The sequence below is a fragment of the Carettochelys insculpta genome, chromosome 12 (assembly GCF_033958435.1).
Source record: "Carettochelys insculpta isolate YL-2023 chromosome 12, ASM3395843v1, whole genome shotgun sequence".
Taxonomy (NCBI): domain Eukaryota; kingdom Metazoa; phylum Chordata; order Testudines; family Carettochelyidae; genus Carettochelys; species Carettochelys insculpta.
Genome location: NC_134148.1, coordinates 38,826,419 through 38,839,518, shown reverse-complemented (window position 1 = coordinate 38,839,518; position 13,100 = coordinate 38,826,419). Strand labels below are relative to the sequence as shown.

The 13,100-nt window shown below is 46.3% G+C and overlaps 1 protein-coding gene across 1 annotated transcript in view; it reads left to right on the top strand.

Annotated features, from left to right (window-relative positions):
* The window catches only part of PCSK6 (proprotein convertase subtilisin/kexin type 6), a 119,153-nt gene that overhangs the window by 96,720 nt on the left and 9,333 nt on the right, over positions 1-13,100 (top strand). The window contains exons 14-17 of the mRNA XM_075006445.1: positions 569-748; positions 4,617-4,719; positions 6,208-6,404; positions 8,541-8,628. Of these exons, the coding sequence (XP_074862546.1) occupies positions 569-748; positions 4,617-4,719; positions 6,208-6,404; positions 8,541-8,628 (568 nt within the window). The remainder of the gene's footprint in view (positions 1-568; positions 749-4,616; positions 4,720-6,207; positions 6,405-8,540; positions 8,629-13,100) is intronic.

The following is a 13,100-nucleotide window of genomic DNA, read 5'->3' as shown; positions in this document are numbered from 1 at the left end:
TTCGATCACTGTGGAAAACAGTTGTGAAAATAATCTTAAATTGTGTTTGGAAATAATACAAAAACAAATGTCCTTATCTCAAATTATAGCTTCTAGGTTAATGACTTTCTTCATAGCTTAGTAATTAAGCAGCTAGTGAACTTGTAATTTGTCACACAGGAGTTAAAGCATTAAAAATTCCATGGCTATCTTGAACTGCTACCTTAATTTAGTCCAAAAGGCTCTGTGGTCTAGTAAAGATTTGTACTGAATGATCTTGTTTTGGCTTTCTTGGCTACTTTTGTACCCTGCTTCTGAAATTTGTATGACATTTCCTGGCAGTTCTGCTGGGAGTCAGGGCTCCTGGAGTTCTGTCCCTTGTTTCCACTACTGCCTTTCTATGTGTTCCTCAACTAGTTTTATTTCTGTGTGCCTCGGTTTCACCATCTATGAAATGGGTAAACTTATGCCTATCTCACTGCAGCTGTCTGAAGACTTACTGATCCATGTTTGTAAGGGGCTTTGAGGGGCGGAAGACGCTAAAGAAAGGGGAAACGTTACTTTATTGTGACTGTTCTATCTGTTGTAGGGAAGTTAAAGGAATGGAGTCTTATTTTTTGTGGAACAGCTGAACACCCTTACAATACGACCAGTCCCCAGCACTCCCGACTGAGGATGCTGGAGACTGCAACCTCCAGACCAGAGCCCTCTAACGTAGCAGTTTTCCAGACCCAGATGGAGGCAGTGGAAGAGGAGGAAGACTACACAGGTAAGAACCTTGGCAGCCCCTTGCTCTATTTCACTCGCCACTGACTATTGCTTCCCTTCAAAAATCAATAGCGTCCAGTGCAGATATAGGTATTTTGAGCTGCGTTTATGGTTTGTTCCCTTTGGGAGAGGAGCCGAGAAGAGAAGAATGGAATTCCCTCGCCTGCTTGGCCTCCCCCCCAGGCCTCTGTAACTAGTGCGCCAGATTCAGATCAGGGCTCCAGAGGAATTTAGGAAGGGTCAGATTAAGGGTTTGGCTAGTCTAGTATCCTGTCTCTGAGAGCGGCAGCACCAGCTGGTTCAGAGGAATGTGTCAGGACCCCGCAGTAGCAGATGTGGGATAACCTGCTCCTCACGTTGGCTCTGTCTGGTCTACGCTAAACCTTAAAGTTGATCGTAGATACACAATTCCAGCTGTGGCAATTGCATAGCTGGAATCGACAGATCTGTGATCAACTTACGTGGCCATCTGCCCTGAGGGAGCTTGATGGGAGGAACCTTCCCTTCAACCTTCCTTACTCCTCGCGAGACTGAGGAGAACAGAGGTCGACTGTCGATGCACAAAATCAAACCCTGGAAGATGGACCCTGACCAGGTCAATCTCCCAGGTACAACAGATGTACCCTCAGTCTGGTCTCTAACAGTACATCTACAGTGCAAAAAACCCATCTAAGCCCAGGCTCCAGCCTGAGCACAAATTTTGTTTTGTTGCAGTACAGACTAACATGGCTACCTCTCTGTTACTACACTGCTCCTTTTAACCCAGTAGCACAAGCTCTGTGAGGCTGAGGGAGGTGACCAGGACTGAGAGGCTGGCTGCTGCATTTTTGGTTTGGTTTGGCTTTGGTTTTGTAGACGTGCCCTAATGGCTGGAGACCAGCCTAAATTAAGTATGTTTCTTGTCCCTTCCTGCGAAAATGTTTGTGATTGATTTTTAATTGAATTTCATAAAGAACCAGACAAAGAGAGAAATGATTAACCGCTTGGATGTGTTTCCAAATACTGCATGCTTAACGGGTTCGCCCGTGGAATAATGCAATTTTACATCTTGTCAAAGCTGCAAGATCTGATAACACCCAACCAGACGATACTGCACAGACTTAACAGGTTAGGGAGGGGAAACAGCTGCATTGCTAATTTGAGCCATCTTATTAAGGTAAACCTAATGCCAGTGTGTCTACTCTTGCTGCAGTAACCCCTCCAGCTGCAGTGATAACATACACTTATATAGTGTCTACAGAATCACCTTATGAACCCTGGCCCTAGCTTGATGTAGAGTGGGGCCCTCTACCCCATAGGGTTCACTGATTCAAAAACAATTAATTATTTCCACTCTAGGCTGCTAGGTGATTTTATTTGGTATCTTATAAACTATGGTGAGATGCAATGTACAAATGGATAGGTTCTGAAAATCTCTGTCTGGATGATTTTTAAGCTTGACTAGAAGGTTCTATGGGAGCTGAGCAGTTTAATTGTTAATACGCATCACTATTGTCTTGAGTAACCTACATCTGTAAAGAAACTGGACTGTCTGAAAAGCTCTGTGTTCACTATCTATTTTTGGTGTAGGTTGAACTTCTCTCGTATTGTACCTTCAGGACCTGACTGGTGCTGAACCATGGAATTTGTCAAACCACTGGGGGGTGGGGGGGGTCAATATTGTCTAGCAGCCTTACCAACACTTCCATTGCTTACTGGGCTCGTAGAAGGCAATTAAAGGGAAATTAGAGCTAAGAACACTGAGAGCTGGGTTAGGTGACTGTAAGCAAACTTTATGGGACTACAGGCAATTTAGCCACGCCTATGATAAGTAGACATCCAGCTAACTAAAATCATGCCAGACCACTGGTCCAGCACCATCTGAAAGTGCCAGACTAGAGAAGTTCAACCTGTAGTAAATAATTCCCCCACCCTTTTCCCTTTATTTCACAGTCCCTTCTCCAGCTCCACACCCACCTCTTTGATGTCTGGTTAATAGTTGTCCAAGTCCCTCAGAAATAAACTTTTCCAGAGACTGATTGAATGTGAGTTGTAGAATGTTGAGTCTAGTTATTAGAGCACCAAGACAAATGCTTTAGGAGCTGGCAAACATTAAGACATCTTTTTTAGAGCTGCGGGGAAATTTTCACATAAAGCTTTTCTTCCCAGAGAAAAATGCAGGAACTAAAACTTTTTATAAATTTGTTTCAATTTTGCCCAATATTTTTTTTTCTAAAACAAAGGCAAATTCTGAGGAAAAAGTCCAAAATTTTGTAATTCTTCTATTCAAAATTACTTTTGTTAAAAAGTTTCCTTTAATATTTAGTTTTAGAACATCAAAAATATGACAATATGATCAAGAAAGAACTAATACTTTTCATTCCACCCAGAAATGATTTTTTTAAATTTTTCAGTCAATGGAGACTTTGAAAAATGTCATTTTCAGTTTGACCCAAAACAAGTTTTTACAGATTTTTTTGGATATGCCAGTGAGGCAAAGAACTGTTATCCACCCACTTTTACTCCTTTCCCATATCCCACCTCTCCCCTGGACCATGTGAAGGTGCTAGTTCCAGCACATCTCAAGAGAAAGCTGTTGGGGACGTCTCTGTAATGAAAATTGGATTGTTCCAAAGCTTTCCATCTCCTGGCCAGCACCATTGTCACCAGATCTCATTCAAAGTCTCAGTTGTAGCAGAGCAGTGCAGTCCAGCATGCCTTTGAGTTGCAGGGATTTTCAGAAGAACATAACTTTTTAGCTGAATTATCAAATGATAAAATATTCATAATAAAATACACATGCAAGGATCAGGCAATGGGATATAGAACCTCTGACCTCTAGGTCACTAATTCAAATCATGCCACTAAGGGCACAGCAACTAACAGCTGTTGCTATTTGCCAGATCATCATCCTAGATGACTAATGAGCATCCTGCAACTGGGCTTCACCTGTGGCCTGCTGACCCCTGGCTGCCCCCCCTTCCCCATGCACCTCTCATGCACTGGGGCACCCTACACCCCTTCCAGACCTTTCAGAGGAGCCATGAATCACCTGGTTCATGCTCTGTTCCCGCTCTTCCCCCTCCTTCCCAGAGTAGGAACACCATGAACAGCTGATTCCTTGTGTTCCAGGAGTGGGGATGGAACACAAATCAGGCAATTCGTGCACTCCAACGGTGCTGGGAGGAAGAGGGAGGGCAGGTAAGTGCAGGCCTCTGGTTTCCCAGTGTGTGAGACGCGCACATGTGAGGGGAACTACATGGCCACAGGTGGAACCGCAGTGGGCTGCTATGGCACACTGAGGTGAAGGTGAGACACTCAGCGTTGCCCATCCCTGTCGTAGATGGTTTCAGTCCCGTTCCTGGTGTCTCTTTGTACACATTAGAGGGTGTGCTCTGGTTGGTGTCCGTAGAGACTAGAATTGAATGGGTAGTGGAAAAACAGCACTGCCTTCTCACTTTCTGGGGTGGATGCTTGCAGAGCAGTGTGAGGAACAGGTGCTGTGGCTGCCCAAGTCCAGATCCTGCTGTACCCTGGACAAACCCAAATCTTCGGTGTTTCTAACGGCCAATCCAGCATCATTCCCAAAATGAGAAATAAAATGTTAGGAACAGAACAGCCTGTGTGCATGGTTGCTGTTAACTTGGGAAATGGCACCACAGGAGCACACACAGTGGGAGGGGAAGAGGGCAATGTTATTTATTAAGGACTGTCTCATATTCACATGCTTTATGCAATTATTGAGTTTTTTTTACCAAATTGGAAAAAATGGCTCTGCTTGCTGTTTTGGTTGCTGACCCCTGCACAGGAGAATGGGATGTAATCACCAGTAGGATGTGCGTGGGAGAGCTTGTGCCAATTCTTTCAGCAGAAATCTCTCTGTTCTTAAGGTCCATGTCATCCTGAATGTGGCAACAAAGGTTGTGACGGCCCTAATGCAGATCAGTGCTTGAACTGTGTCCATTACAGTCTTGGAAGTGTAAAGACGGGCAGGTAATGTTGTTGTTAATTTTGCATGATAGCAATGGCCCCATTGTGTGAGGAGCTGACCACACTCACAAGAGACAGTCCCTCCACAAATAGCTGGTAATCTAAATGAAGGATGCAAGTGACATTGAGCCCATTTTACAGATGGGGAAAAGAGACACAGAGAAGTCACTTGCCCACATCTCATGTGGTTTGTAGTAAAGCTTGGACCTGCAACTTGCTCTCCTGCACCTTACTTCAGTGCTTTAGCCACCAGGACATTGTTCCATTCAGAAATTAGTTCATGATCAATGCCCTAGTTTACTGAAATAAACTCATTTATGGAAGAAGAAGCCTAGTATTGATCTCTTACTAAGACAATGAAGGCAGGGAAGAAGGGCTTCCTTCTTCCTGCTTCTGCCACGGGGGAGTTTGGGCAAGTCATTTAATCACTCCAAGTCACGCCTGTGAAAGGGGGATATTAGAACTTCCCTGCCTTCTGGCGGTTGCTAATAGTTGGATGTTGCTCAGATCTTGCAATGATGAGCACCTTCGAAAAGTACTTCAGAAAAGGTCACCAGCTCCAATGCTGCTAACTTTTGTTAGTTACCAAAAGTTGTTTCCATCTGACTGGTGTTTGGGGGCGTATGTAGGATGCTATGTTTAACTACTATAAAATCCTTTGGGGGTGTGTTTGGCTTGAATTAACTGTCTCCCAGGGACTAAAGTCTACAGTGAATTTGGTGCTGATTGGCAACCATTCTGGTGAGCAAGGACTGAATGGGTACAGAAGGAGATACTATTTCACCTTTCCTTGGCACATGAGAATGAGACACCCTGGTAGAGTTAAGTAGTGTTAAGTGTTAAGTCACTTCCTTCCTGTGCCAGGCGTGGCTTACAGGTAAACGGAGGACTTCAGTCAACCAGGCTGTTGATCTGGCAGCTTTCACAAGCACTCGTATTCACGTGAAAATGGAATTTAAGTGAGAGAGAGGGAGGGAGAGTGATGGAATTCCTGCTGTAAAGTGGGATGTGTACGGCATATAAAAAGTACAAGGAATAATTTTCAAAAGCACCTACGTGTCTTAGAAGCCTTGATCCCATTTTCAAAAGGCACTTAGGAGCTAAGGCCCATTGATTCCCCATGAGACTGGGCTCTGAAGGGCCTCAATTACTTTTGAAAATAGGGTGTTGGCTCCTAAATCACTATGTCCCATTTGAAATTTTTGCCATAGCTATAGTTAACAAGTCTGTATTAATCACATGCTCCTGAAAAGCACTCAGATCCCATGGTGATGAAAGCATCATAAGAACCTATTGCTCACTTTCTAGTCCCCGGATTTATCGCTTGACCTTTTCGACATACAGTGCAATTCCTTTATCATATGCAGTCGCTGGGCCAATCCAGTGAGGTGCTGTGTGCCCTCCACTCTTGTTGGCTTCACAGGATACATCTGGCAGAAGTGAGCCCTAAGGCGTTTGTTACATGTCTGGCGTGTTTAAATTCTTCTCCAGGGTGTGTGTGAGCTCTTGCCCTTTGGGGTATTTTGGGGACAACGCAAGCAGGAGATGCCGAAGGTGCCAGAAGGGGTGTGAAACCTGCACAGGCCGAGGCCGGAATCAGTGCACATCTTGCCGACGCGGTTTCTATCACCACCAGGCAACGCACATGTGTGTGGTGTTATGTCCAGCTGGGTTTTACTCAGATGAAAGTAAGGATGTGAGCCCGTTTATAGACGGGGTGGTTTTGTTCCCAATTGAACATGAATGGAAGAATCTGAGAAATCTAAAATGTAGGGTGGAGCCTCTATGTGACAAGCCCTTGAACCAACATCTACCTAGGCAGGTCTCTACTGCAGCGAAGTTGCCACTTGGTGCTGCCATTGCTGCTAGCAAGGAGAACCAGAGAAAAAATGCACAGTTCCTCCTCAAAACCTGTCTGATCATCCTCATTAACAGACACATGGATATGTACCGTCCAATGCTTTACAAGCATGAAACCTTCCCAGTGTAGCACAATATTATAATCCTCATTTTACAGGCAGAGAAACTGAGCCAAAGTCAGCGTTACACTTTCAAATGCGCCCACTAGTGTTTTAGTGTATCCAGCTCAAGGCAGTTTAGACTTGCCTCCAGTAGACGTCAGCAGACACTGGATATGTCTCAGATTCAGCAGCAGAACTGATCTCTTAGAATTCAATCCCCAAAAGCTGAGACACTGTTAATGAAAAGTTCTGGCCACACAACCAATCAGAGGCTGACTCGGGATTGGAACTCAGGAATTCTCCCAGTGCCGTGCTCAGCGCAGACGGTTGGAAGGTGCTGATGTAGGTTAAGCACCTAATTCCCATTCAAAGTCTACGAGAATAGCGCACTACAAAATTAAGTACATTGGCATGCTGCCCCTGCAGTAATTACATCACTTGTGTGTGTGTCTACGCTTTGCTCCTTGGGATGGTGTCACACTCCCCAGCAGGAGCACGTCTGTTAATTGTACTGTCAGTGTGAGGCACTGTGGGAAGGCTTCTAAGGACTAGTAACAGTCGATCTGTGTAATGTCTACACTGACACTGTTGAACTAACTACGTCAACCTTAACTCTGCTGCTTGTGGAGATGGAGTTATTAAGTTAAGTTGGCAGGCGCACAACTCAAACGTAGACACTTCCACAGCCACACTAATATAAACCACCTTTTTTCGACCTTATCTCTGGTGTAGATCAGGCAAATCTCACTTAGATTCCTCTGCAGAGCTTCACCCTTAGTCATTATTTCAAACGTGGAAACCCCAGCTATGGAAATGGGACTATTAATTACCATGGCTGCTGTTCAATATGCATTCTGTTGTTATTTATTATCATTCCCCCATCTCACTAAGGTGTTTGGCTTTGGATCGCTTGCATCAGAGAGAGCAGAGAAAAAAAAAAAGTAACTGTTGCCAGCCACTGAACAGAGAAAAGAGGGGAAATTAAAACAAAGTGGTAGTTCCTCATTTTCCATTATAAATGCCATTTCCCCCTCATGATATAAAGGTCACATATTTAATCTAATGGCTGGAAGTCTCCCGTACCTTCCTGCTGGTACTCTCTTTAGTTCCGTTGTTTCTGTAAGGATGTAGGCATAGGCAGCAGTGTAATCCTGGTGGGTCGATATCAATCTATACTTGATGTACCCTCATCAGCGCAAAACACCCCATTGATGTCAATGGGATCTTTGCCAGAGTCGGGATTTGGTCGAGAGTGTTCCATCCAGCTCCCATGAAAGGTTCTCGCTGACTTTAATGAGAGTTGGATCAGGCTCATTGGACGTGTAAGAACCCACCCCAATTTGTGACTCCTGGCCTGTTGAATGTATAGGGGAATACTTTCATATTGATGAGAAGCTGCATATTTTGAATTGGAAACATCACAGAATTCATAGCCCCATTGGCTTAATCAAGTATTTGTTGTGCCCCTGTGGGTTATCCATGGAGTCTGAACACCACCCACCTATATATGCTTGGTAATAGAAAGGGCCCATGTGTATGACAAAAAAATTCCCTTCTACCTCTGTAAGCTGCTGCCTGCAAATAGCTGCTGAACCACAGGCAGGGCTGGCCACAGACTTCAGCAGCCCATTAGCCATGTGGGAGGAGGGCTTGGCTCTCGGCCCCCTGAACGGGATGGTGCCTTGCGTGGAAGGGGCAAGACTAGGGGTAGCCCCTTTGCCTGAGCTCCACATCCCCCCCTTCAGCTGCCCGGACTGTGGAACTTTTCAACTCATGAGCTCTTTCTTGTGCATCGTGGCTAGGCTGTTGATTGCTTCTCTGCGGGCAGATTGTATTTACACTGTCTGTTTTTGTTTCTAAAAGATCAAAAACTCTGTCTTGAATGTCATCAGGGCTGTAAAACATGTGCTGGTGGGCCAGATAAACACGTTCTGTGCAAGGATGGACTCAGGTAAAATACTTTCAAAATGTTGGTCTGTATATTGAAATAGACGTGAAATGTGCACACAGAAGAATCAGACCGGGGGATTTAAAAAAATAGCGCTCTGTGTTTGTCACCCTCTGACTGTGGCCAGAAAATTCAAAGGTGCGAGCAGTCATTATATAACATACCTCCTTGTAACCAAAAAGCCGTATGTAAATACCATCCATTGGCCATGTCTAGACTAGCCCCAAACTTCGAAATGGCAACGCAAATGGCCATTTCAAAGTTTACTAATGAAGCGCTGAAATGCATATTCAGCGCTTCATTAGCATGCGGGCGGCCGCGGCGCTTCGAAATTGACATGGCTCGCCGCCGCACGGATCGTCCCGACGGGGCTCCTTTTCGAAAGGACCCCGCCTACTTCAAAGTCCACTTATTCCCATGAGCAGATGGGAATAAGGGGACTTCAAAGTAGGCGGGGTCCTTTCGAAAAGGCACCCCGTTGGGACGATCCATGCGGTGGTGAGCCACGTCAATTTCGAAGCGCCGCGGCCGCCCGCATGCTAATGAAGCGCTGAATATGCATTTCAGTGCTTCATTAGTAAACTTCGAAATGGCCATTTGCGTGGCCATTTCGAAGTTTGGGGCTAGTTTAGACGTAGCCATTGACTTACAGTATTCATCACTGTGGTGTAAGAGTGGCAGGTTGTACATACAGATACCACTGGGGGGCCCCCAAATGAGATAGCTATCTTGTAATACTGTTATTGTCATTGGCAATGTTCCCTCTATTTTTCTTCAACCGTGTGCAGAATAAATTTTGTTCTGGGTACCAAGGCGTGTGTGGATGTGTACCACCAGTTGCTGGTGACGCTCTGCTAATCAGCTGGCCGGCATTTGAATCTCTCCTGAGTGGCTGCCCAAGCACTCAGCTTACAGGGAACCCTGGTCACTGGTAAAGAAAAGGCCTTGTTTTCCCTTGTTTACAGTGCATCCAAAACTGTAGAAGTCAATACAAAGCCTCCCATTAATGAAATGAGCTTTGGATTCATGACTTTTAGTCTGGTGTAAATCAGGTAGTAAATCCATGGCAGTCAGCATTAGAGGAGAATCATTCCCAGGTTGTTAGCTGACCACTGAGAAGGGCCATTTTTGGCTTGTGTCTATGGTGATGTCTGCATCCCGAGGATACTCTGTAATATAGCTGTACCAGCAGAGACCCCTAGTCCTAGAGGCAGCTTATGCCCAGCGAAGGAGCTCTTCTGTTGGCCTAGAAACACTGTTTTCCCAAGGGTGGCCAACCCTTCAGGATTGGCCTGGAGCCTCCCAAAATCAGCATCAATCTCCTGGTGACTATTGAAAGCCATCCTGGAGATTTGAAGAAGATGACATTTGGTCATTATGAGCAAACAAAAAAAATCTCCCAGAACAGCTTCAGTCAGAGTTAGCAACCCTAGCCTTCCCCAACAGCGTTAGTTACGTCACCAGAAGCATTCTGCCATCAGCCTAGCTGCATCTGCCTTGTGGATTTTGCTGGCCTAGCTGTGCTGGCTAGTGGGGTGGGGCTTTCCTTGCCCAGAGCAGCATATCCATGCTGTGAAAACTTCACCGCGTAGGCCTACGGGCGTGATGTTAGCTATCATGCTACGTTACAACTGGCCCAGCCACTGTTAAGGTCCATGGCAGTCAGAGCCAGGCCTATCTGTAGATGGGCCTTCCCCTGTCAGCTGCTGAGCCCTGTCCTAGCATGGGGTATTCTGGGAGCTCAGCAACATGGCACCTCTGTGTCAACCATCTTATTTCTGCCTTTTTCTCATCCCCTTAACACTGGGTGATTTCCTCCCCTGGCTGGGTTGGTTTGTAAGCAGGGGTGGGAGGTCATATAAAAGGGAAAAATGAGGAAAGACAAATATTTACATTGAATATTATACAACGCACGGTTTCCTCATGTGCCTCAGACAGCTCCGTTAGAACGATTTCTGGTTCAGCATGTACCATGCAGCTGAGTTTTCAAAACAAGGGATGTTTACCTGGTGACAGGAGTTATTGGGCTGATCCTATAAATATCTATTTTGGCAGCATTTAAAATGCATATTGCAAACACAGAGCTGCCTTCTTTAGACCTATTTAAACTGGAAACTTTCACCAGTTATACCATTATAGCTGTGCCGGTCTGGTTGGACAGCTAGAGTACCTAAAGGCATGTGGGCTCTCTTATTCCAGTAGGAGAGGCTTTAAGTAGGTTGGTAGGTCGGTCGCTTGGTCAGTTAAAACCGTCTCAAGTGACCGGCTAAAGTGCAAAAAGTTATCCTTGGGCTAAGTCTACACTGCCACTTTATTGCACTGTCGCTTTCTGCTCGGGGTGTGAAAAAACACCCCCCCACCCTGAGCACAGCCAGTGACCGCGCTGTAAAGCGCCAGTGTGAACAGGTTCCCGGCGCTGCGAGTGAGGTCCCCGTGTGCAGGTGGTTTACCTAGAGCTCGTTCTGTGGCTGCACATTCACTTTAAAACACTGTAGACAAAGTCTTAGACTGGAGTCAGTTTCCCCGGGAGGTGAGGGGGTGTTATACTAACACAGCTGTCGCCTTTCGTGTGTGGAAAACCAGAGTCTCAACTCATGGAGTGACACACACCCCACATCCCCACTCCTCTGCGTGCCCCCTCCCTTCATACATCCACTCTGTCCTCTCCCTGGCACTCTCCCAGCAGCCTCTGGCTTCGCTTCCTGCCTGGGGCGCTGCCCAGTACAGCAGGGTGGCTGCCTAAGCATCCCAAGCAGGCAGCGTGGCCAGAGTCAGACGAGAAAAACTCTGACTCCGCCTTCTCCCTTCTGGCTCTGCCGCTGGGCCCTTTACCCTCCCCCTCAGCATTTTAGGGAGGGGCATGTGACCACTGAGGCCCCTCCCACAAGTTGCCCCTCGGGGTGGTATAAGTTAAAGCAACCCTGTGATGGTTCTAACTTGCGCTACGTCTGGCCCTACAATGAGGGGAAGAAGAACGGCCGCTTAGAGTCACCTTTGTCCCTTCTCCCAGCTGCGCTGGGTAGGAGTTCCGTGCTCCTGGGGACTGAGAGGGAGGATTCATTTTCAGACGTGTCTGAGGCAGCCCAAGAGCCATGGTTAAAAAAATCTCCCCCATAACAGGGAAAATGTGAAACCAGGTGTTTTGCCTCGGTGTTTGAAACTGGTACTGCTCACTTAATATGGCCACCCCTCCCCGAATGTGTCTCTCCTCGTCTGGCGCGCGTGTAGCCGGCTGATTCAGTCAAAAGCTGTGCTTGGGCTGGAGTGACTTTTTTAACAGAGGTGCTTCAGAGAAGTAAAAACTGCTAGTGGCAAAGGATTCTGTACTCCTTCTGAAAAGGGGAGGTAGAAGTGGTTGTCAGGCATAAGCCGTACAAAGCCTCCTTTTCTCATCCAATGTCCTTATGCGCTGGGAAGCCAAATCCTCTCTCACATTAAAGCACTAGCTAGAGGCTCTAGAGACGCATCCCCAGTAAGATGCTTTTCCATCTTTGTCTGAGCTCATTTCTGAAACCTAGAGAAGGGTCCATGAGGGGCTTATGATTCTTCAGAGCACAGCTGAGCTGTAAATTACATTTGGCCTGCGAGTGCCGCAAAGCCTTTGGTTCAGAGGGGTTTGATTAAACCATAGATGGGCCCAGTTTGGGTCAGAAGTCTTTGGATTTTAGGTCTAGACCTGAATTTCAAGGCCTGGGCCCATCTCTGATGAAAAGCACACTTTATAGACTGGACACGATAAAATCAAGGCTGGATTCAGCCCTTCTTTATTCACATTGAGTAACGCTGTTCTGCACGTGTATCCCTATTGATTCCAGCTGGAGTAATCCCAGAGTAAGGGCTGTGTTGCACATATTGTGAACCTGGCTGGTCGGATCTGAGCTCAGGTGATTTGCACACATGCTCTTTCAAATCACAGTAGCTTTAGGGTCTATATAATGGCCCCGAATCCTAATGTAATAAAGTTTAGATTTAATCTATTTTTGTTGTATCATCTGCGGATGTTGCTCTACCACCCAACCCACTTTTCCGGTAGGTAGGACCCTGCCCTGCTCATCTGAGAGTGAAGCACTAGTATAACTGCATGTCTTGCAGTCCCTTATCCTTTGAAGATGCATTCCCGAGTTTCTCACTGGGATCCCCATATTCACCTGGGCAAGCAGCCACTGCCTGGGAGTGCTCAGGCAGGTAACTGCTCAGCACAGTGAGGAGCAGGGAGCCCCAAAGTCAGGAATTAGGAAACCCGAATCAAAAGAAATTCCTGCTACTCTTTATAATCAAACTGTATTGAGAGCATAGTTACTTATTTGCATCCAGGGACCCCAGTCTTACACCCTGATCCCATTGCATGAGGCCTGAGGTGGGCAGCAGTTTTTGATGGGAGTCCACACCACCACGGATTTGGAAAGTGGCCCAGGGAAGCATTCTTCCATGACATTAAGGGAGGAGGTGCAGGTCCAGGATGGAGGTGGGGTGCA